The sequence below is a fragment of the Hemibagrus wyckioides genome, linkage group LG07, assembly GCF_019097595.1.
Source record: "Hemibagrus wyckioides isolate EC202008001 linkage group LG07, SWU_Hwy_1.0, whole genome shotgun sequence".
In the NCBI taxonomy this organism is placed as follows: Eukaryota; Metazoa; Chordata; class Actinopteri; order Siluriformes; family Bagridae; genus Hemibagrus; species Hemibagrus wyckioides.
Genome location: NC_080716.1, coordinates 8,911,531 through 8,933,224, shown reverse-complemented (window position 1 = coordinate 8,933,224; position 21,694 = coordinate 8,911,531). Strand labels below are relative to the sequence as shown.

At 41.9% G+C, this 21,694-nt stretch overlaps 1 protein-coding gene across 3 annotated transcripts; it reads right to left on the bottom strand.

Moving 5' to 3' along the window:
- Window positions 1–17,824: 17,824 nt before the first annotated feature.
- mycb (MYC proto-oncogene, bHLH transcription factor b) lies at window positions 17,825–21,394 on the bottom strand. Of its 3 annotated transcripts, none has more exons than XM_058395540.1 (3): window positions 21,186–21,394; window positions 20,137–20,855; window positions 17,825–19,846 (listed from the first exon to the last, which is right to left on the bottom strand). In XM_058395540.1, the coding sequence occupies exons 2-3, from the start codon at window positions 20,765–20,767 to the stop codon at window positions 19,323–19,325; spliced, it is 1,155 nt and encodes a 384-aa protein (XP_058251523.1). In that variant the 5' UTR covers window positions 20,768–20,855; window positions 21,186–21,394; the 3' UTR covers window positions 17,825–19,322. The 3 variants fall into 3 exon arrangements, with proteins under 3 accessions (XP_058251523.1, XP_058251522.1, XP_058251524.1); XM_058395539.1 differs by having other exon boundaries at window positions 20,137–20,776; XM_058395541.1 differs by having other exon boundaries at window positions 20,137–20,772.
- Between the last annotated feature and the right edge of the window lie 300 nt (window positions 21,395–21,694).

The window sequence follows — 21,694 nt, the reverse complement described above, 5'->3', positions numbered from 1 at the left end:
CTGTGGCTACTTTCACCCACAGGCTGTTTTCTGTTAGATTAGAAAACATGGAGAAAATGATGTGCAACAGCCTGGAAGAAGACACTACAGACATCACTTTGTGAAACATGACAATAACGGTGAGAACACTCTCACACTGCACTACTATAACCAACACTTTTATCTACACTCTTAAGACACTTCATATTTATCATGTACTGCCAGAATATGCATGTGTACTGTAATACTGATACTGTAAATATAGTTAAATCCACAACTGTGGTTCATATCTGCACTACTATCTTTAATTTCATTTATTCTACTCTATATTTAACAGTTTTCTTCTTAGTCCTCCTAGTTTTTGTATGTGTGTATATATATAACATTTTCATTTTTTTCTGTTGTATCTTATTTTGTAACTGACTAAGCTGCTTTAACACAAGAGTTTCCCTCATGGGATCAATACGGTATCCATCCATCTATACATTTATCTATCCATCCATCCATCCGTCCATCCACCCACCAATCCATCCATCTATCCATCCACCCACAAATCTATCTATCAATCCATCTATCCATCCGCCTATCCATCCATCCATCCGCCTATCCATCCACCCCTTCATCCATCTATCCATCCATTTATCTACCTATCCATTCATCCATCCATCTACCTATCCATCCATCTATCCATCCACCCACCTATCTAGCCATCCTTCTATCTACCTATGTATCTATCCATCTATCTACCTATCCATCCATCCACCTATCTATCCATCCATCCATCCATCCACCCCTCCATCTATCCATCTATCTACCTATACATCCATCCATCTACCTATCTATCCACCCATCCATTCATCTATCCACCTATCTATCTATATATCTATCCAACCATCCATCCATCCATCCACCTACCTATCCAGCCATCCTTCTATCTACCAATGTATCCATCCATCCACCTATCTATCCATCCATAAAACACAAAAAATTATGGACCTAAAAAAACAAAAAAAAAAACAGCCTGCTGGAATATTAAAGTGAAAATAATTATTTTCTGTAGTTACTGAATTCCAACGCCAACATCGGATGTGAATTAACTGAATAATGTTATAGTTTCCGCTCATCCAACATATCACACACTGATCTCACACCCGAGATGAGAATCGAACCTGAAACACCGGTGTTTTACAGCAGACTCACTGTGCTATTCTACCATGAATGTTTAATCACTTAAATTTAAAACTTTTATTTATACTGTATTTCCCATCAGCATCAGCATCCTCATGAGATTTCATCATGTAACAGGTTTAGGTTAATACTGCATGAACTGATCGCGCTCACTCTACATATATGCAGAAGAGGGCAGAAAGTGAAAGAAAGTGGGCAAAAAAGATGTTGCAGTTGGCTGAATTCAGATGTTTTGGAGGAAACATGCGTTAGTCTTGGTAGCTATTTTATGAATGGGAGAGCTGTCTGGTGGGTGGGAACTGGCCAAGACCAAAATAGGGAGAAAATTGTGAAGAAATACATGTGAAGAACTTCCAAAATAGTAGAATTTAAAGCAGGTTGTTTTTTTTTGTAAAACCCCATAAAAACATTTTCAGACAGATTTCAGAGCCATGATGTGGATTTAGAAATTGTTGTAATAGTGTGTGGGAAAGTGCCTCAGAACTAACTGAATTAATGGTGAGTTAAAAGTCTTATCTTTATGAGGATACAGAATGATTCCCAAAATTGGGCTGGTTTTGCTGGAGTAAGGCTCTCTAGTGAATTTGGGGAAATCATGAAGTAATCATGAAAAATAAAAGCATCCCTGCCAAAAGTTTTTATTCGGTCCACGGCAGTGGAGGTCTGTTAACAAGTTATCGGGCTTCCTGACGCAGAACACTGAAAGGTCATTGTGAGAGATTTCCAGCTCATCTCTTATAAATCACAAAATTGTGGCTGATTAATCAGAAGCTCAGGGTTCAGCACAACACTTATTTATGCCCATATATAAGCAGGAATATCAGTCAGTGCACTGCTCCCTAAAGACAACACAACTAAATCTTTTAGGACTCTGACATGCATGCTAAATTATGTGATCTGAATCAAAATCAGGAAAGGGGTAACCCCTTGTTCCACATCTCTGTCTCTGTGTGTGTGTGTGCATGTCTGTCTGCCTGTGTGTGTCTGTCTCTCTGTGTGTCTGTCTGTCTGTCTGTCAGTGTGCGTTTGTCTTTGTGTCTGTCTGTCTGAGTGTGTGTGTTTGTCTGTGACTATCTGTCTGTGTGACTGTCTATCTGTACTTGTTTTACTGTTTGTGTTTGTGTCTCTATCTGTCTGTCTGTCTGTCTGTCTGTGTGCGTGTCTCTCTTACACACACACACACACACACACACACACACACACACAGGTAAAAAAAAGCCCTGACTTGGCCCAACCTCTCCAGTGAAAAAGAGCACCATCATGCTATGCACATTCTTGGCAGTAATTTCATGACCATCATCACAGATCACACACACTTCTGTAGCAGTCATATTTTGTGTAGTCGGTGTTTAGCCTGCATGCTGCTCGCTGCCCGTGTCGATGGTGACTGTGCTCTGAAAATCCAGTAACACAGGAGCACAGTGCAAGAGTTTCTGCTACTTCCACTGGCCATCAGCTCTACTAATGTTTCTAGTGGAGCATGCAATCACCTCATATTTAAACACAACACGACACTGGAAGTGCACATCATGACTCTCTGTAATGTTAATTAAGGGATAAATACGTTTGAAAAAGCTGAAAAATCCATCCAACTGACCAGCTAGCAGCTGCTAAAAGATGAGTGTGCTAAAATGCTCAATAAGAGGAACTGCATGACGTGTATCCGGGTGACATCACTTGTGCCCCATCCCTGAAAATAGGGGGATTCACAACTTTACCACAGCATACATGTGACATATCAAAACACTCAGCACAATGTGGGGAACTGTGTGACGAGTAGCCTAGTGATATGTCCACTCACCTCCAAAAGTATTGGCACCCGAGACTCCGAAATGAAGTGGAATCACAAAATGACCACAACACTGATATGTGACACATCAAAACACTCAGCACAGAGGAGAATTCCATGACTCCATGAATTCGGGGACGACTTTTGCCACGGCAAGCACCAGTCACATTTTCTTTAGGATATGTACATGACTACTTATAAATATTTTCTTTAATGAAGGCAGGGTGACATTGGCAAAAAAAGAAACATAAATACATATTTGTTTGTTAAATCTAAACCAGTTTGCTGTTTGATGAAGAAAAAAATAAACACAACACTCATCAGCTGCCAAGATAGTTGCTAACATAATACAAGGTGGGTGATTACGGTGAATATTTATCTGTGACGTAACACGGCATTATATTTGTGCATCAAACCTGTACCAATTCAATATCTCTGATGTGCTCAGTTATCTGCAAAGTGCTGTTTGTTTACCTTTTTTTCCTGCATGCAGTGTAGTGCAGGTTGTAGCAGGCATTTAATTATCAGATTAATAAGGCTGGGTATTTCCTAATTTTTTTTTGTAAACAGCATTTACGGTTGTTTTTAAATTAAGAGCTCCAACACGCATTATGTTTATAAAAACATGTCGAATCTCAATGAGAACATTTAGAAAACAGAGTCAGGATTATTCAATTAAACTGAATGAATCGAGATAAATCACCGTTCATCGTCCAGTTTTATTTTGGCAATTTAAATATTATGTCCTAATCATAATTCCAGCCAGGCCATGTCACCTGCTTGATCCCGTGTTCACCATCACCGCCAAGGCAAATATTTTCATAGAAATTCTAAAATAAAAATCTGGACTTGAGTATTCTCAAGAAAAAGTAAGCAAGCACATGTTGCACTAATTTTAATACACACTTATCGTAACACTGATTTCACAGAACCAGAGAAAGAGTGCCGCCTCCCTGGACTTTTAAACAGACATCGACTTCCATAAACATCTCCGTTGGCTCTGGTTCAGAGTTACGACACTTGGGGAATTCAGAAGGGTTGCAGCTTCCATTGTAAAGCCTTAAAGCTGGAATAAGAGCTACTGAAAGCAAAAACAGCAGGCTTTGATTCCGGGCAGCTCCCTGTGCAAGAGTTCGAGAATTACAGTAGCTAATCCCAAGAGTTTGGGTATAAGTGACACTGAATGCACCACCCCCGTGCAGGATAAAGCCAGCGTATGCCTCGGCAAGCCAAAGTCATGTGCCATCTGGCACCGAGAATCCTGTGCAACACCACGCTTCAGGAAAAGTCCAAGTACTCTGGCAGGAGCTACTAGAGCTTGTCTCTCCCCAGAGGTAAATCAGCTGCTACAGAAACGCTCGGCTCTCTGGGTAGAACACAATGACCATCTGCTGGCTCCAAAACAGAAATAGAAGGCCACTCCACCCAAGGGCAAATTTGATGGAACTTTGGCACATAAGGAGGGTAATGCAAAGGGTTCCTGTTCAGTGCGGAAGGAAAAAGAGCGAAGGAGAGGAATTAGGAAAGAATGAAACTGTGTGTGTGAGTGTGTGTGTGTGTGTGCTTATCTAACTGGGTCAGAAAAGATTGTTGTCACATCCTGTCTAGAAATACTCTGGTAAGTCAACACTAGTCTCTTAAAAGGAATTTTCACACTTTGAAAATAAATTCAGTTAAGCGAAATTTTAAGGCAGAGTGTCATCTTCGTCTCCGTACGCATTCGTCTCCGTCTCTCTCCAGGCTGCAGAGGAGCAGACGAAACGGCTCCCAACACAGGATGTCCTCACTTTATCAGTTTAGATCCATTAGTGACGTGATCTGTCATAATTGATCCGGCCCACTCCGTCTCTTTTGAAGCATCCGGCCTCAACTCTCCAGAGTGCCTAATTGAGAGAGGAGCTCTGTGTTTAGGAGGCTGTTACAAGCTCAAGCCCAGTTCAAGTTCCCCTGGGCACTAATATAGAGCGCAGTCTCCTGGTTCCTCCTGCTACATTTGAAATGGAATAATGGCATTATATGAAGACAACCTTCGCCTAAAGGGGGATTTAGTCGAAAACATATCCGGGTTCAGCAAGGACATGGAATGTCATTTGTTTCTTTAGAGGTCTAAACAACGCCATGAATAATATGAAGTGCTGTAGCTGCACAAATCAAGCTCTTAGAATGAAGCGCAAATATTTTAAGGATGATACTAAGAAAGAGTCATAGGGACATATATTGACGTGGAAATATTTTTTAGGCATTTGCAATTCAGTAATAATTCACACACTGACTTAGCTGACTTATCCCGATGCGGCATAAGGTGTGAGGGGGTGATGAAGGAGAGGTTTATCTGAATTATATAAAAAACATTCTCATCTGTAACTTCTGTAAACAAATAAATACATAAAACAAATATCTACTTATACACTGATCAGGCATAACATTATGACCACCTGCCTAATATTGTGGTGGTCACCCTTTTGCTGCCAAAACAGCCCTGACCCATCGTGCACTGTGTATTCTGACACCTTTCTATCAGAACCAGTATTAACTTCTACAGCAATTTGAGCAACAGTAGCTCGTCTGTTGGATCGGATCACACGGGCCAGCCTTCTCTCCCCACGTGCATCAATGAGCCTTGGCCGCCCATGACCCTGTCGCCGGTTCACCACTGTTCCTTCCTTGGACCACTTTTGATAAATACTGACCACTGCAGACCGGGAACACCCCACAACAGCTTATTGTGTATCAGCTATTTAACTGGAGAATGCTAGTAAATTCAGTGGAGTATGCTAGCACTGCTAACACTCAAATTAATCACTCAAAAATACAGAAAAAGAGAAGTGTTATTTGGCCAATTAATACAGGAGATGACCTGATGTGCCCTGAAGTCCTGGCCCCTACCCAACATTGCCCCCAGGCTTCTCAAGTCTTGTCAGAGTCAATAGAGAATGTTTTGAGTTGCTCAAAAATCTAATAAAGTATGCTTGACTATTAGCTAATTATGCTAATATTAGATAAGCATAAAAGTACCTATAGTTAACTGGAGTTATTAGTATATAGTCAGGTAACTATCTAGATTTGCACAAAATCACTGGCACCATCATGATTTGGTCAATTTTTACCCCAAACATTACATCAGCTTACAACAAATTGTCAAATGTAACACTGACATCACATTTTATATACATGTTTGTTTTGCTGTCCTGTGCAAGTCAGAGATCAGTCATCTGAGTAGTGGCTCAAACAGTGAAAACTTCAGCCAACTGATTTGCTATAGGATTACCCAGGAAATTTGTTACCATTTACTGTGCATTAAAATAAAAATTAAAACAAAACAAAACAAAAAAAAAACACCCTTAAGCTGAGTTTACTAATTGCCTCTGCCACCCAGCAGTTCCTGACCACACAGCTGAAAGCAGTATTAAACCCTCCTATTCTCTACTTAAGCCTCAAATAGTACATCAGTTCTGATCAATTAAATCGCAAGTTTTTTAAAGGTAAAAACCAGCTCCACACTAGCCAATTAGCATGCACAGATGATTAGCATGGCCGTGAACCTGTAAGAGCCGTATAAATCTCAAGCAGATGTATTCCTTAGCCCTGGATCTATTTTTTCCCAATCTATACCCCTCACCCTTTCCTTGGCTCAATGCTCCACCTTGGTATGAGGATCTGCCCTGGCATCTGTTCTGTAACACTACAATGATGCCAGAGCAAAAGGGAAATTAAAACCAGGGGTAACAGGGCAGTTCTTCTCCCGTTATAGCCCCATCTGTTCCAAGAATGTTTCCGTCATTCAGCTGAACAGACATCTTGCAACTCATCGGGATCACACCCCCACCGCGAGTGAGGGCAAAAATCAGCAGGAGGCCATTTGGTATGCTTTACCATAACTATAATGCCTAAACTGTGAGCTTTCATTTCCTTGATGGTGTGTTTGCTGGTCAACCACAACATTGCTAAGGCATCAACAACAGGCCTTTATAGTAATTACTGAGGTATTTTTACCACCACAAACGAGTTTCGTCTATTCAGCATGCAGCTATCTTCGACAGAGTAACTGATGTTCGAAGGTCGAGCGGTAAACATAGCTTACGAGGAAATGTAATTAAGAGAGAACTTCTATATTGGGTTCAGATGAACTTTAGGACTTGCTGTAGGATTAAATGTCACATATGCGACATGACTGGCATGTTAAATTATTCAGGCATGGTTGTGTTGTGTCTATACCTGCATGCGAGTCTTGAAGAACATGAAGCTCCGTTGGCAAGCACCCACTCACACACACACACACACACACACACACACACACACACAGGTAAAGAGAGGACATTACACAGATCCCAGGTCTAAGGAATAGCAGCATATAAAATTACATCTGATGAAAAGCGCAACCTCCTGGCTTGTTGGTTCAAAAGACAGACGAGCAGAAGAGACAGGGCACTTTAAATGACAGGAACCCGTGGTGATGGTATCACTTTCTCCAGATGGCGACCTATCTTCTCTCTCTTATGTACAGGGAAGGCTGGAGCAATTCAGCCTTCTCTGGGGAGCTGAGCGGTTTCTACAAAGAGGGCCGCCGTCAGCGCGGACTAAGTTACTCATCGTGAGCACAGCGATGAAAAGAAACAGCATTTTTCAAACACTGCTCCTTAACTCAAAGCTCTTAGCGGTCAGCGTGATGAGTAGCGACTGTGTCATATCCAGACCAACAATACAATCGGAGTGATTCATGAGGCATAATTGAGCTTTTCCTTTCTTCGATGATTAAAACTGAAGCATTACCTTTGAAACAGAATTCCTTTTTCTGGCTACAGCAGATGTTGGTAAACAGTGCTGTGTGCTTGAATGAATGACTTCATAAGCGTGTGACTCAGATGTTTGCCCACAAGCGAGGCGGATATTGGGAGATTGCACGGGATTAAATAACAGTGATGCATGCTGTGACACTGCACCGCTGTATCACAGAGAGGATGATAATAGGTGATAGGTGAACTCAATCCAGCAGACGGTGTTCAAGGCTTAATCCTGTTTATTAACGCTTTCTTTTCTTGTTTTACAGGCTCAGCTTACAAGCGCACAAAGGAAAAGTGAATCACACTTTTATACGTCAATTACTGGTTGTCAGGTGTTTAATTTTCTATGACCGCACCGTCGTCACGGGTTTATATTAAATGCGTTCGTTCTAATACGATATTGCCTCTATAGTAACACTCCATGTAATCAAAGAGCTTGTTCATTATGAATGCGTCTTCACTGACCGCTTGTGATCAGGTTCCTACTTTTACCACAGCTGCAATCATTTTCTAAAAGAAATCCTCTCATGCGCCTTTACGCACGGTTTAAATGCGCCGACCATATCCGAATTGTGCGTTCTGCTAAAGACATGGATAAATGAATGAGAGGGGATGAGAGGACGACTGAAGCTGTGAGAAGCAGCTGCTTTCGATACTGCTGTTCCAGCATGGTCTTTATCCATTACCCTCCACTGTTTGGAGCCATCTCCTAGCAGTCTCGCAATGATTTGATATTTTCCAGCTATATGAAAATGATGCAGTCGAATTGGTCCGTCGTTGCTCTCTGGGACGCATCGAGACGCGTTCGCTTTCCCGCTACTAATGTGATGTGACCATATGCATCCCAGACCACCTCCGAACATGGTTTGAGTGATGGGCTCACAGAACGTCCTCGAGACAAATTGTGTTTTTGTCTTATTCAAGAAAGACAGCAAGGGGAAAAAAAAACAGAGAGACATATGAAGGAACAATAGTGTTAGGTTGCTATAATTGATAACAGGAACTAACTGGTTCCACTGTACAAGCATGATGCGCATATCTTTAATAAGGGAAACATTTTAAGCGCTGACAAATCAGAGTGATAAGAGGAAATACTTCAGGAAGTGTTGCTTTTAGGGAATAATTAACTTTGTGGTCTTAACAGTAATACTGTGTTGAGTCGATCCCACATTACAAGATTTTCCAACAGCGGCAACCTCCGTTCCTTAATCCGAAACGTGTGGTGAGCGGATCATAGCGCGCTGACGCAACTTTATTTAGTCTGCCGTACAGACAAGGGGCTGTGGTGTAAGATAAAGTCGGCAGATTCACTGAAGCACATTTTAAGTTTACACTTCAGCTTCTACTCCTGAGTCTCTGAGAGCGAGTGAGTCAGGCTTCACATACGTTAAGGACAAGCAAACACGCCTGTTTACTAAGCATGAGCTCACTACAGTATCCATTAACAAAAGAGGGAAAGAGGGAGAGAGTGTGTTTATTTGAGTACCTGACCAGACAGACCACAAAACCTTCTTTCAGAACGTAAAAAAACTAAAATAAAATAAACACGACTTCATTTTAACAACCTTTATATAAGTACGCATGTACCATGTGTTATATTCTATTAATGTGAACTGGACTGAACTGAAGGGGGGGGTTACTCCAGGTCATTCACACTGCAGGAGTACAGGTTCATATATCTCCAGGCCTCATTCCTGTGAACGCTCCACAGCTTTCTCAGAACACAGAATGACTATCATTGCTCAGGACCAGATGGCCATGTTATAATATTTCACATCATAGCACTCGACTGTGATTAGTCTGAAGCTGTCGATTCTGTTCCAGGTGTTAAGTAACAGGGACTTTTCTGGCATCATTTAATGCTGTCAAGGTGTAAACACTGACATGCAAAAGCACTGACAAGTTACTACAGGAGACTGTTAAATAAATATTTATGGAAGGAGACTCCAGTGTCAGTGTTTTGTAAGGGTCAGAAGTACGGCAATTCATTGAAGTTCTCTGGAGAGAAATCACGCGAGAGCTGAATATTGATGAGGGATTGAGTGCAGCTGCTATAACGTAAGCGATATCCAGGACTAGTTCCTATATAAATGTTGAATTATAGCCGGGAAAGTTAAGAGATTAAAGGTTGTTCTTTATCAGAGAAAAAGGAGGTGGTTTTGTCGCAAGCTGCAATGCTAAATAAAGCTGTAGCAAGATAACAGAGTGAAGGAAAATAATCCTAGAATTACACATCAAGGCCAAATCCCAGCATCCATTTGTTTATTATTTCTCTACTAGTTATTACAGTAGATTATCTACTCGTAACTTTAATGCACAAAATCTAATGCTGTATTCAGGGCAGGCGTTAACTTCTTTTTAATATTTGAAACCACTATTTTTTAATAATTATACTTTTACACCCTGTGTGTGCGAGGACAGGTGAGTAGGAAAGATTTTACAGGCTGCAGACTGCAAACACGTCGGCCTTCTGGCGTAGCAGACGAAATGTTTTCATCTATAGATATAACCACATCCTACTGAGAGCATAAAACAAAAACAAAACAGAAAGCAGAAATGTAGTCCATTTTTTTAACAGTAGACACTGTCACGAAGCAGCTTTACCGAAGTGTAGAAACAGAAAGTTATTATTAAGTTACTATTTATCCCTAATATTTATCCCTAGCTTGAGTTGATGGAGGCAAGGAAAAACTCCCTGAGATGACATGAGTAAGGAAACCTTGAGAGGAACCAGACTCAGAAGGAACACCTTACCCTCATTTGGGGGACACTGAACAGTAAATAATGTAAATGTTGATAATATCCATTACAGTCATAAAGAATTGTGCAGCTCCTGTAGAGGTCTGTGTAGTTCAAAGAAGCTAGAGGATTTAGCATGCTGGAGCAATCAAATCTTTTAAAGATGGCTCTCGGCAGGAAGACTAGTGCGGAAGAGTTTAGGGAAATCTCTGACATAAAGCATGTTTAAGAATCTCAAATTTGAACATATTAGAAGTTTAAATAGAGATGATGTTCTATCGGCTGCTCAATGCAGATCATTTGGTCCGCATGTTTCAGTTTGGCACAGATTTTACACCAGATGCCTTTCCTGATGCAACCCTCCCATTTAATTCAGGCTTGGGACAAACACTAAGAGTTAACTCTTCAGTGGCTGGGTTAGCTCCCTGCTTGGGAATCGGACCCGTACCACGGCAATGAGAGTGTGGGATCCTGCTGCTGGACCACCAGGAGGCCAAATAACGATGATGCCACAGCAAAACTGGTCCTGCTCTCTGGATATTATCTCTCCCCTTTCAAGCAGCAACACTAACCAATCCTAGGCATCTCTGTGGTCAGGTAAGTTTCAGAAGAAGCACAAATTAGCCTTCAGCCTCCCTGAATGGTGGAAGTCATTTGATAGTTGGCTGATGTGTGAGAATTGGGGAGAGAACTGGAATAAACCAACAACAAAAAAAAGCTTTCGTCATCATTTTCATTTACAGGAATCACTTTATGGGATTTTCACACTGAAACAGAGTGCAGTTCGCATGAAAGTTGTTAACGTGAAAGCAGTCACGTTGAGCAGGAAGCACAGTGAAGTACTGAACCCAAGACAACCTGTAGGAGGTGGTGTGAATTCTGTTGCTATGAACTATGTAACAATTCCCTTGAACATGAACACAACTCGTTCTCAGGTCTGCACTTGCTCCGAAAGTAAAGTAACCTCTGGGTGTGTTTTAGCCGATGGCAACATTGTTAGATTCCACAACACACATGTAGCATGAGTGACATGGGAATGTTATGGGTCACAAAAGAGGTCAGATGCCTTACATAATAGTACCAAGTTACTTAAATATTTATACACACACACACACACACCGATCAGGCATAGCAGCAAGTGAACATTTTGTCCTCAAAGTTGACGTGTTAGAAGCAGGAAAAATGGGCAAGAGTAAGGATTTGAGCGAGTTTCACGTAGGGCCAAATTGTGATGGCTAGACGACTGGATCAGAATATCTCCAAATACTGCAGCTCTCGTGGGGTGTTCCCGGTCTGCAGTGGTCAGTATCTATCAAAACTATCTTTTAAGTCCTGGAAGTTAAAGGATCTGGTGCTAATATCTTGGTGCCAGATACCACAGCACACCTTCAGGGATCTAGTGGAGACTGTTTTGGCAGCAAACGGGGGACCAACACAATAATATGTTATGCCAGATGGGTGTATATGTATTTATATATACAGTATATATGGTTGTGTTCTCCATGTGTGTTTGTGACGATGTAAGATGAACACAAATACACCAGAGTTTGATAGAATCAAGTGAGTCTGAAAGCAGACCAACACTTCGGCAAGAATGAAAACAATCACACTCAGATTTGGACCACAACAAACGTGTGCGGTGTGAAAAACCCAACTTTAATCTGGTTTGGGTTGCAGTCCAGAGCCTCTCCGGGTACCAGTGTGTGTGGTGGGAGAAGATTATGGATGGAACACCAGTCCATGGCAGGACACCATGTACTATAATGGTGTACTGAAATGTCACCATCGATATCTGTGCACCAAATATATGCATCTGTATTTGATATGATTACATTTAGATTGTACTAAATTAATGCAAACTGAATGAATAAACACTGTACGTTTATGTTAAGAAACATAAAAAAAAAAGTCTTTCTTTGTCCTGTGGGTGTTGAACACACGTATGGAAAGTAAAAACTGTTCTGTAAATTCTGCATAAATGTATTCCTATTCTGTTAGCTCGCTAATGCATGCGTACATCCACACTGTCACCTACACCTAGGGGCAATATAGCACAGCCAAACCACCTAAGAGTAGGTGTTCAGACAGTTGGAGTTAACCACACAGACACAGGGAGAACATGTGACACTCCATAGAGATTAAACGAATCCCCAAGATCAAACCAGGGACCTCAGGCTGCGAGTCGGGGCCAATCAGAAGCATTTATGAGAGTGATTCACCTTAAAGGCAATTCGCTGGAAGTTCTCAGACTTTCATTGATTTTTATTTTAATTCCCCTCTTTGATCGGACTCGTTACAACATGACTTGCAACAAGGACAATGTTTGATATTGAATAGACATAAGTATGCGTTTATTCTCCCAGTCACGCCCAAAGCAGAGGTCTCCTCTGTTCCCAGTTTGTGGCTTTGGTCCAAAAAAATAAATAAAAATGGTACACACCAGTATGAAAGTAAACCATCTTATTTATAGCTATTAACTATTCACTGAAGGTTAAGCATCAAAAGGTAATTGTCCCATTCAATCATGGCAGCTGACACGAACAACCCTGCTCCAGCCGAACAATAACCGAAAATAAAAATGACAAAATTCGGAGCCCTAGCTATGAAAAGTAGAAGCACAGAGAAAAAGACTGAGCAGCTAAAAGACAGGTATAACACCCCCAATCTCCAACCTCAATAAACACCGTTGGAATCATTAAGCTTGACACAAACATCATCCTGCACGCTCAATTCAACACCCACGCTCTTCTAATTAAAGCTACAGCAGTCATGCCGCTTCCCCAATCACCCCCCTCAGCACCACCAGCTGCCAAAGACGTCCCTCAGCAAGTGAATGATGATGTCTGCGCTCGCTACACATGGCATTATCCAGACTCGACACATTCAGACGCTCCATCCTCCCTGTTGACCTCAGATGACCTTTTCTTTCGCTTGACTCGATGAAGACCTTGACCTCGTTTGGAGATCCTAATCAAAAAGCGCAGGCCTCGACTCCACAATGGAGTTGTTCCAAACACAACCAACATTAGAGTACGTGACCAAATGACAACGTCAGAAATGAGATTTTCTCCAGCGTGTGCAAGCTAACTATGACCTGGCAAGAAGACGACGGACTCAAATGTCTCCTTGGACCAGTGCTATGGCATGTGTGGTCCGACGTTTCTTCAGTTCCCCACTCTAACCTGCAATTACTGCTTGATGAGCAAAAAACGTGCACATTAAATATTACAAAGATAAATAAAGCTTGGAAGGATGTACCTGTAGGAAGGCGCTGGATTGCTTTGCTAGTTAAGCTAGCACATAACATGTTAAGCAAACCAATCTACATCTCTTGTGGTGTTTATTCCTCAGCTTTCGAACCCGTGCCATTTCTTAGTGACCCACAAGCGACAAGAGGCACGAGCAACTGCTAGTGTGAACATATGTTTAGGTGCGAGATGTATGGCATCAAGCGAAGGAGGGTGATGAGTCTTCGATTATTAGGGGCCCCTGCTTTGTCAGGGTTCATCAGTAGGATTTGACGGTGGAGGCGACATCACGCGTCGCATCATCAGAAGGAAGCGGGCCGCAGGTCATGACCTGTGCAGAAGGACTCGGCTTTGTAAAGCTCTCAGCAGTGGTATGGTTAATTATAGCCTAACTTCTAGAGATAATTTCTAAGGTCAATCCTCACACAGAGGCATGTCATAAAGGGCTACGGGTGACAGCCATAACTGAAGCATTATCATCCATGGAGGCATGCCTATAGCTCACTTTATGACTTATATCTCTTATTTATGGTTTTGTGAATATTGCTCTGGGTTTGTGGTTAAAATGGCTGTATAAAAGACACACACCTTTGTCACTGCATTTTTCCTACAGGCAACATTTTGAACATGAAATATTTGAGCATGTATCTATTAAACTGGTATGCCATAAACAAACAGTACAGTAGAATAAAATTTGCAAACAGATGAGAAGAACAAAACAAAAAACAAAAAACAAAAAACAAAATAAAGCATTTATAAAGGAGGCTACATGCTAACTGTGCAAACCTCAACTCGGTTTTAAAAGACTTTTCACTCATTACTCACACTAACTATTATTGAAGACTTATTTAAACCAAGCCCATAGACACCAAGCACGTGCACAGGGGCCATTTGTTTATATTTATGTGTTTATGTTTAGCTTTAAAGCAACAAAAGCCAAAGATGTCGCTTAACAAACAAACTACTATTTAAACTCACCATTTTTTTTACTCGTCTGACAAAAGAAAACACAGCCCAGTGTCCGCATTTCTGGTATTAAAGTGTCCAGCGTCGCCTATTTTTCCCCAGGCGATGGGCTGCGTTAATTAGCAGCGCTGCTAAATCTCGTCTTCTCGTCGTCCATGTGCTCCTCAACGCACGCGCGCACGCGCGCGCTCGCCCGCACGCTCTCAGACAGTCGCACTCCCCCCCCCGTACGCGCACACTCGCGCGCGCACACAGCACGCACTCAGCCGCAGAGCCGCCGGTGTCGTCATAACTTCAAAATGGAAAGAGGAATAGATGTGCGCTGGAGTCAATCCGCTTTACTCTCACATGCACAGGCTCATGTAACGTAGATTTCTGCCACGGTGAGCTCCGTCTCAATCGGTGTGGTGATTTAAGTGTGTTACTTTCGTCTTTGCAGTGGACAGAGGGTCAGTGTCAAGCATGGTCACTCTCATTTCCATCATAGTGAAGCAAAAATGAGTGACGTAATAAAGCTGAGGGAGAGGACTAGTTCAAATAACAACAGAATACAAGTTGTTCTCTGGGAAATTGTATTTCCTGTTTGTGAAGAGTTTCAGAACTTCTCCACATGTTCCACTTTTCTCCCAACATCCAAAAACACACAACTGAATGATTTCTTACAGTAAATTGCCCATAAGTGTGTGTGTGTGTGTGTGTGTGTGTGTGTGTGTGAGAGAGAGAGAGAGAATGCTGAAGGTGGCTCTGAAATCACTCTAATCCAGACCAGGATAAAGCGATTACTGAAGATGATGATGAAGATGAAGATTTCTTCATTGTCCAGTGGCGAGGATCGTCAACGTGTATATTAACAGGAACCAATAAGTTTAGCTAGCTAACATATAAGCAAACTTTGACCACAACAAACCAGCACTGGTGACTGTTTTCATTGAACAGTATTCATTATTTGGAGGCATAACATGGATTTCTTCAGATCTAACCAAATGTTCTGCTAGGTATGATTTTGTAGCTTGTTAGATGAAGAAACACATGTTGATTCGTTGTGTGTCTTTCAATTCCCAATGGGAATCCTACACAGATATGATTATATCATATTCATGTTATCATCATATTCTATCATTTTATATGGATGTGGATTATTGTTTTGCTCCGCCGGAGACCTGGACCTTATTAAACCTTATTACTATAAGACATTATTGGGTCTTACCTGGCAACCCCATTGAAAATGGTCTGGATATGCCTTTAGTGTTTGTCCTGTTCTACTGTTTTGCAGACAAAAAACCCATTATACTTTATTCTTTTAATTATATTTGGTATTCTTTAAGGCATATAAAAAAGATAACGCATATCTACCACTCTGATACACTCTAAGGTTCCTAAAAGGGATCTGGTAGCTCGATGGTTAAGGTGTTGGACTACTGATTGGAAGGTTGTGAGCTTGAATCCCAAGTCCACTAAGCTGCTACTGCTGGGCTCCTGAGCAAGGCCCCTAACCCTCAATTGTATAAAATGAGTTAAAAATGTAAGTTGCTCTGGATAAGTTTGTCTGCCAAATGCTGTAAATGGACATCTGACCATCACACCTATATATTCATATTAAACATCACATCCCAGATTTAGTCCCCCTTTTTTGTTATAATAATCTCCACTCTTTTGGGAAGGCTTTCCACTAGATTTTGGAGAGTGGCTGTGGAGATTTGTGTCCACTGATGTTTGGTCTGCGGTGCAGCTGGTGTTCTACTTCATCCCAAAGGTGTTCAGTGGGGGTTGAGGTCAGGGATATGTGCAGGACAATCCGATTCTTCCACTCAAACCTCAGACAAACAGTGTTTTCCTGGAGCTTTGTGCACAGGGGCATTGTCATATCCCATTAGAGCCTCAAGTTACATCCTGCAGAACTCTGTTACTCCTGTATAAATCGTGCAAACTTTTTAAATCATATTTAGTTCATGCTGATTTATATCAATGTAGTATCTGACCAAATCTCTTGATTAGCTTATTGTGAAAAATAAAGCAACTGTATGTGGCTATTCATTTTCTTAGAAAGGATGTTGCAACACATTGATTAGTGTGTTTTTGTCACTGTCTCTTCACCACCATGCTGTTTACCAACATACACCGATCAGATTATGACCACCTGCTTAATATTGTGTTGGTCGCCCTTTTGCTACCAAAACAGGCCTGACCCATCGAGGCACTGTGTATTCTGACACCTTTCTATCAGAACCAGCATTAACTTCTGCAGTAATTTGAGCAACAGTAGCTCGTCTGTTGGCTCAGACCACAAGGACCAGCCTACTCTCCCCAAATGCATCACTGAGCCTTGGCCGCCCATGACCCTGTCACCTGTTCACCACTTTTGATAGATACTGACCACTGCAGACAGGGAACACCCCACAAGAGCTGTAGTTTTGGAGATGCTCTGATCCAGTCCTCTACCCATCACAATTTGGCCCTGGTCAAACTCGCTCAAATCCTTACGCTTGCCCATTTTTCTAACAGGTGCCATGATGAGGAGATAATCAGTGTTATTCACTTCACCTCTCACTGCTCATAATGTTATGCCTGATCAGTGTATATCTAGTTTAATGGTTTAAAGTTCCTGACACTAATCTGGAAGGTTCTAGAATAACCTGCTTCTTCTCTTTCCTCTTGGTAAAGCATGTGAAAGAAACATGCATACACCTGAGGTGTTTGATAGAGATTTGATATTGGTTTTGCAAGTGGAGAATAAACAACATTTATACTTACAGGTCAAATCATATGAGAAGGCAAATGGATTGAAGTGAGCGCTGGTGTTTACACTTATGTATAATGAAATTCCAAACATTTATTTGGGATAGGATTAAATCTTTGCAGATTTTTTTTTTCATTAAAGAAATAGTCTGTGTGAATTTCACTTCCTTGACTAAGTGTTTTTAGTACTTCAATGTTCTATGATATACAGTTAGACAAATGACCAGGAAAGTGTCCTTTACTCTGGTGATAAATGGTTCAGAGCCTTTAAAAGGGTTCACTTAATGACAACCCAGCTCGAGCTATGCTCATGGACAGAAACCTCCAGCTAAATGGACCTGCTTTGATTTTATAGCCAGAAAAAACACATTCAGTATATACAGACACAGTGAAATCTCTTAAACTGAAAGATGAATCATTAGATGTTTATTACATGAAATAATCAATGATTTTCAATAGCCTACTTTATCATTTCTTTTAGGATCATCAACCTAAGAGCCTGGGCCTGTGCTTGTAATGCAAAATTACCCTTAAACAATCCAGCAGAAGCTTTTAAATTTACACAATGTACTTTAGAAATGATTTGTTTTGCCAGTTAGGTATCCTCTCAATGCATTACAGGCTCATGAGGACTCATGTACAATGTAATTTCACTGCTAAAGTTGAAAAGTAGGGAGTGTTGCAGTATTTAAAACTGTTATAAGATAGTATAAAAACATGTGCTCAAAAGGTCATACACTGGATTGACACTTTCCTTCTCATTAACCCATTGAAAAGTCTATTTGAGCCGACATTTGACTTAAGTATGAGTTATAGAATAAGGCCAGGAGAAGGGTTGCACCTCAGATAAAAATCTGAGCAAGTAACTAAAAAGGTAGACCACACTATAAAAGAAATGCAACGTTCTTAATTGTCAGACATTGCATAATGCACTTAATCTAGTAAGACCCACTCCAAGGATTTCAGAGGGCTCTTGCAATAGCTTAGCCTTGTCAAGTAAATCATCCTCTTAACCAGCAGATTTGTGGCTCAAATTGCTACTTCAGCCTTTATAAGCTAAACTAAAAAGTTAGTGGCTGGGTAAGTGTTAAGTCTAGCACTTTGAGACTAAACAAATTAGAATAAATGTGGCATTATGAAAGGGTGTGGCACTGGTCAGGCTCCATTTCTTCAAAATCAGGGGGCAGACTAAAAATTACAAACCAAATCTAATGTTTTCTGATCCAAGACTGTCATGGGTCCAACAATGGGCCCAAAAAATCAGATCACCTTACTGCACCCTTTACCCCCCCCCCAAATTTAGTCACTCCCTGACTGCACACAAAGCTTCAGTAACTTTACATTTGATATTTCTCAAAAAAAAAAAAAAAAAAAAAAAAGCCCATCTACAATAGCTATGCATGATTGACAGCCTTGAATCAAGTGAACTTGGACTCACTTGTCAGATTGTTCAGCAGGTAAAAAGGTGACCTTCAGCACAACACTGATGTTGAGCATGATTCAGGTGGCTTTTATCCATCAATTTTGACATCAAGAATTGATTGTAGAAAGAAAGACTATGCAAGTCATACTTAGTCAAATGCAATTTATAAAGAAACATTTATGATTGACAAATTAATACAGTATCTTAATATATGAAGACATATGTACAAAAATTTACAAAAAAACCCAAAAGCATTAAGTTAAGACCAACAGTGAGTGGTACTGCTGTCCATTGCTAAATATAAAATTAAATACAAATCTGAAACCTCAAGTCAAACTGAGGCAGTGTAAATGTATTAAGGTCAAGTCTGCAACCATGATGGGGTGCATTCGAGTCCAAGCATCTCAGAGCAGCGCCATCAAAAGTCAAACAACTTAAGGGCTTTAAAAGGTAAAGTCCCAGTCCAGATCAGCTCACGAGCTAATCAGCATTTCCAGTCTCCTTTTTAAGTGGTCCCACTTTTTCCTGAGCTGCTCTTTAGAGTGCAGGAGCTTTCGTTCTTCAGTCTGCAGTCCTACAATGAACTCCGTGGCCTTTTTTAAGATGACCACCTTGGCCGCCTTCTCGTTGTTGGCTACAGCCGGGACCTCGTCACGCAGGGCGAAGAAGCTCAACTTGAGCTCGTTGCGCCGCTGCCGCTCCAGCACGTTGTGAGTCCGCCGTTTGTCGTTGTCCTCAGAGTCCGAGGCTTTGGGACTCGAGCATTTGCGGTTTTGTCTGTGTGCGCGCGCGCCGCTGCTGTTGTCGAAGCGGAGCCGCTTGACGGCGGGCTGCTCGCTCCGCGTGCACGGCTGCGCCGCGTAGTTGTGCTGCTGGCTTGTCACGTGACACCGCTTCAGCACCACGGGGCTCGAGTCGCACTTCTTGGCCGACTTTCTTTTCTCTACAGTCACGACATCGATCTCCTCCTCTTCCTCATCCTCCTCGTCCTCGTCATCTGTGGAAGGAGGGGGGAAAAAAGCTTCGTCAAACCTCAAGAGAAGCACACTCACCGGCAACAAAGCCACACCCACTCCGGTAAACGCCTGGAATTCCGCTTATTCACAGACAAGCGAGGCGGAGAACAGAAGGCCACGCCCCCTCTAGCGCTTTAACGGCCTCAAACGGACTTATTACTATTATTATTACTATTTTATGACATTTTATCCAACAAGAAATAAAATTGCTCAAGCGAATGAAGTACATCGCTACTAGGAAAAAATATATATATGTGTAATCAGGACTTACCGGATTCACTGTCGCTACTGCTGCTGCTCCCGCTGTTGGGCGGAGTGTCCATCAGAGAGCTTTCACACTCCTTATTCAACTTCACACACTCGGTCAGTGGGTATGGAAACACCACTGAAGGATCTATGCAGTCCGAAACAGAGGTAACATTAACGTCCTGTAGGTAGCCGGCATTTGAGTCCGAGTCCTCCGAGCACTCGCTTTTGGAGATCGAGCCTTTCCGGGCCGCTCTGATGGACGCTAGGCGCTCCGACACCACTCTCTCCAGCTTAGCCGCCGCGGAGAAGCCGCTCCACATGCAGTCCTGAATGACGATCGACTTGAGCAAAGACTGCGACGAATCCGAGTCGCAAATAAAGCTCTGATTCACCGCGTCGTCCCCGAGGAACTCTGTGACCATCTCCAGCTGATCAGCCGTGGAGGGGAAAGAGCTGGAGAAGGACGAGCGCCGGCTCGGGGAGAGAGGAGGAGTGGGCAGGAGCTCGAACTTCTTCCAGATGTCCTCACTGGGAGCCGGCGGCTGGCCATGCTGCTGTGTGTAGAAGTTCTCCTCCTCGTTGTCGAAATAGAAGTAGGGCTGGAACGAGTCGTAGTCATAGTCGTAGTTCTTGCTGGCCACGTTCAGCGGCATGATGACTGCCTTTCGAGGGGAAAAGAGATGCGAGACGGTCAGTTAAATGCCACACTACAACTCCAGGGTCATGTTCACCTCTGCACCACTGACACGAGAGGAGAAAATATGAAATAAATAAACATGGCCGTGAAGCTGATGTACATGGAGAGGGTTAACTAGTCCTCTGACAGCACTGCAACAACATGCTGCCTAAATACCTCAGCTGAAAAACTGTCAACTACACCAAATTCATTAAAAGCCGGTTCCTGACAGCTAGTCTACTATCCGTCAAATAATCTCCACGACACACTTCTTCAAAACTGAACTTTAAAGATGACAAATGTATAGTAAAATAACCACAGAGTTAAGAAAAAAATAAATGACAGTAAACAGGGAGGCTCGTGAAGTGGATAAGGAGTGTGTGAGAGGTACTCACCGTAGCACAGGAAAAAACAACAATAAAAATACGTTCACACAGGCTTCCTGTTTTAGTGAAAATAATCCCAAGTTGACAGAACCGGTTTCTGTCGAACTTTGTTGTTTATTTCTTTAAGGTTTAAGCGGCACAGCGTGTCTCTACTATAGCCAGAGTGCGCCGTGATTTCCTCCCGCCGGTTACCATTCACTGCAAAACCTCTACCAGCTGCCCTGCGCCTTTAAATCCTACGCAGATTTTTTTTTTTACAACCTGTAAATCAATGCGCCACCCATTGCCTTTTTCCCGCCAAATAATCATTGCGTAGTAAAGCAAATTAGGAAACAAACAGTGCTTTCTGTCAATTGTACTGCTCAATATAAATCACCAAACGATATTAGACCAACCCTTTTGATTTGTCTAATCGTGTAGGTTTAGTAAAATCTCTTATAGATGGGACTATTTCATGGCGGAGGTATAAGTGCGTGCTCTGCCTATGGGCGGAGTTGATGAGAAACTACGGCGTTTTA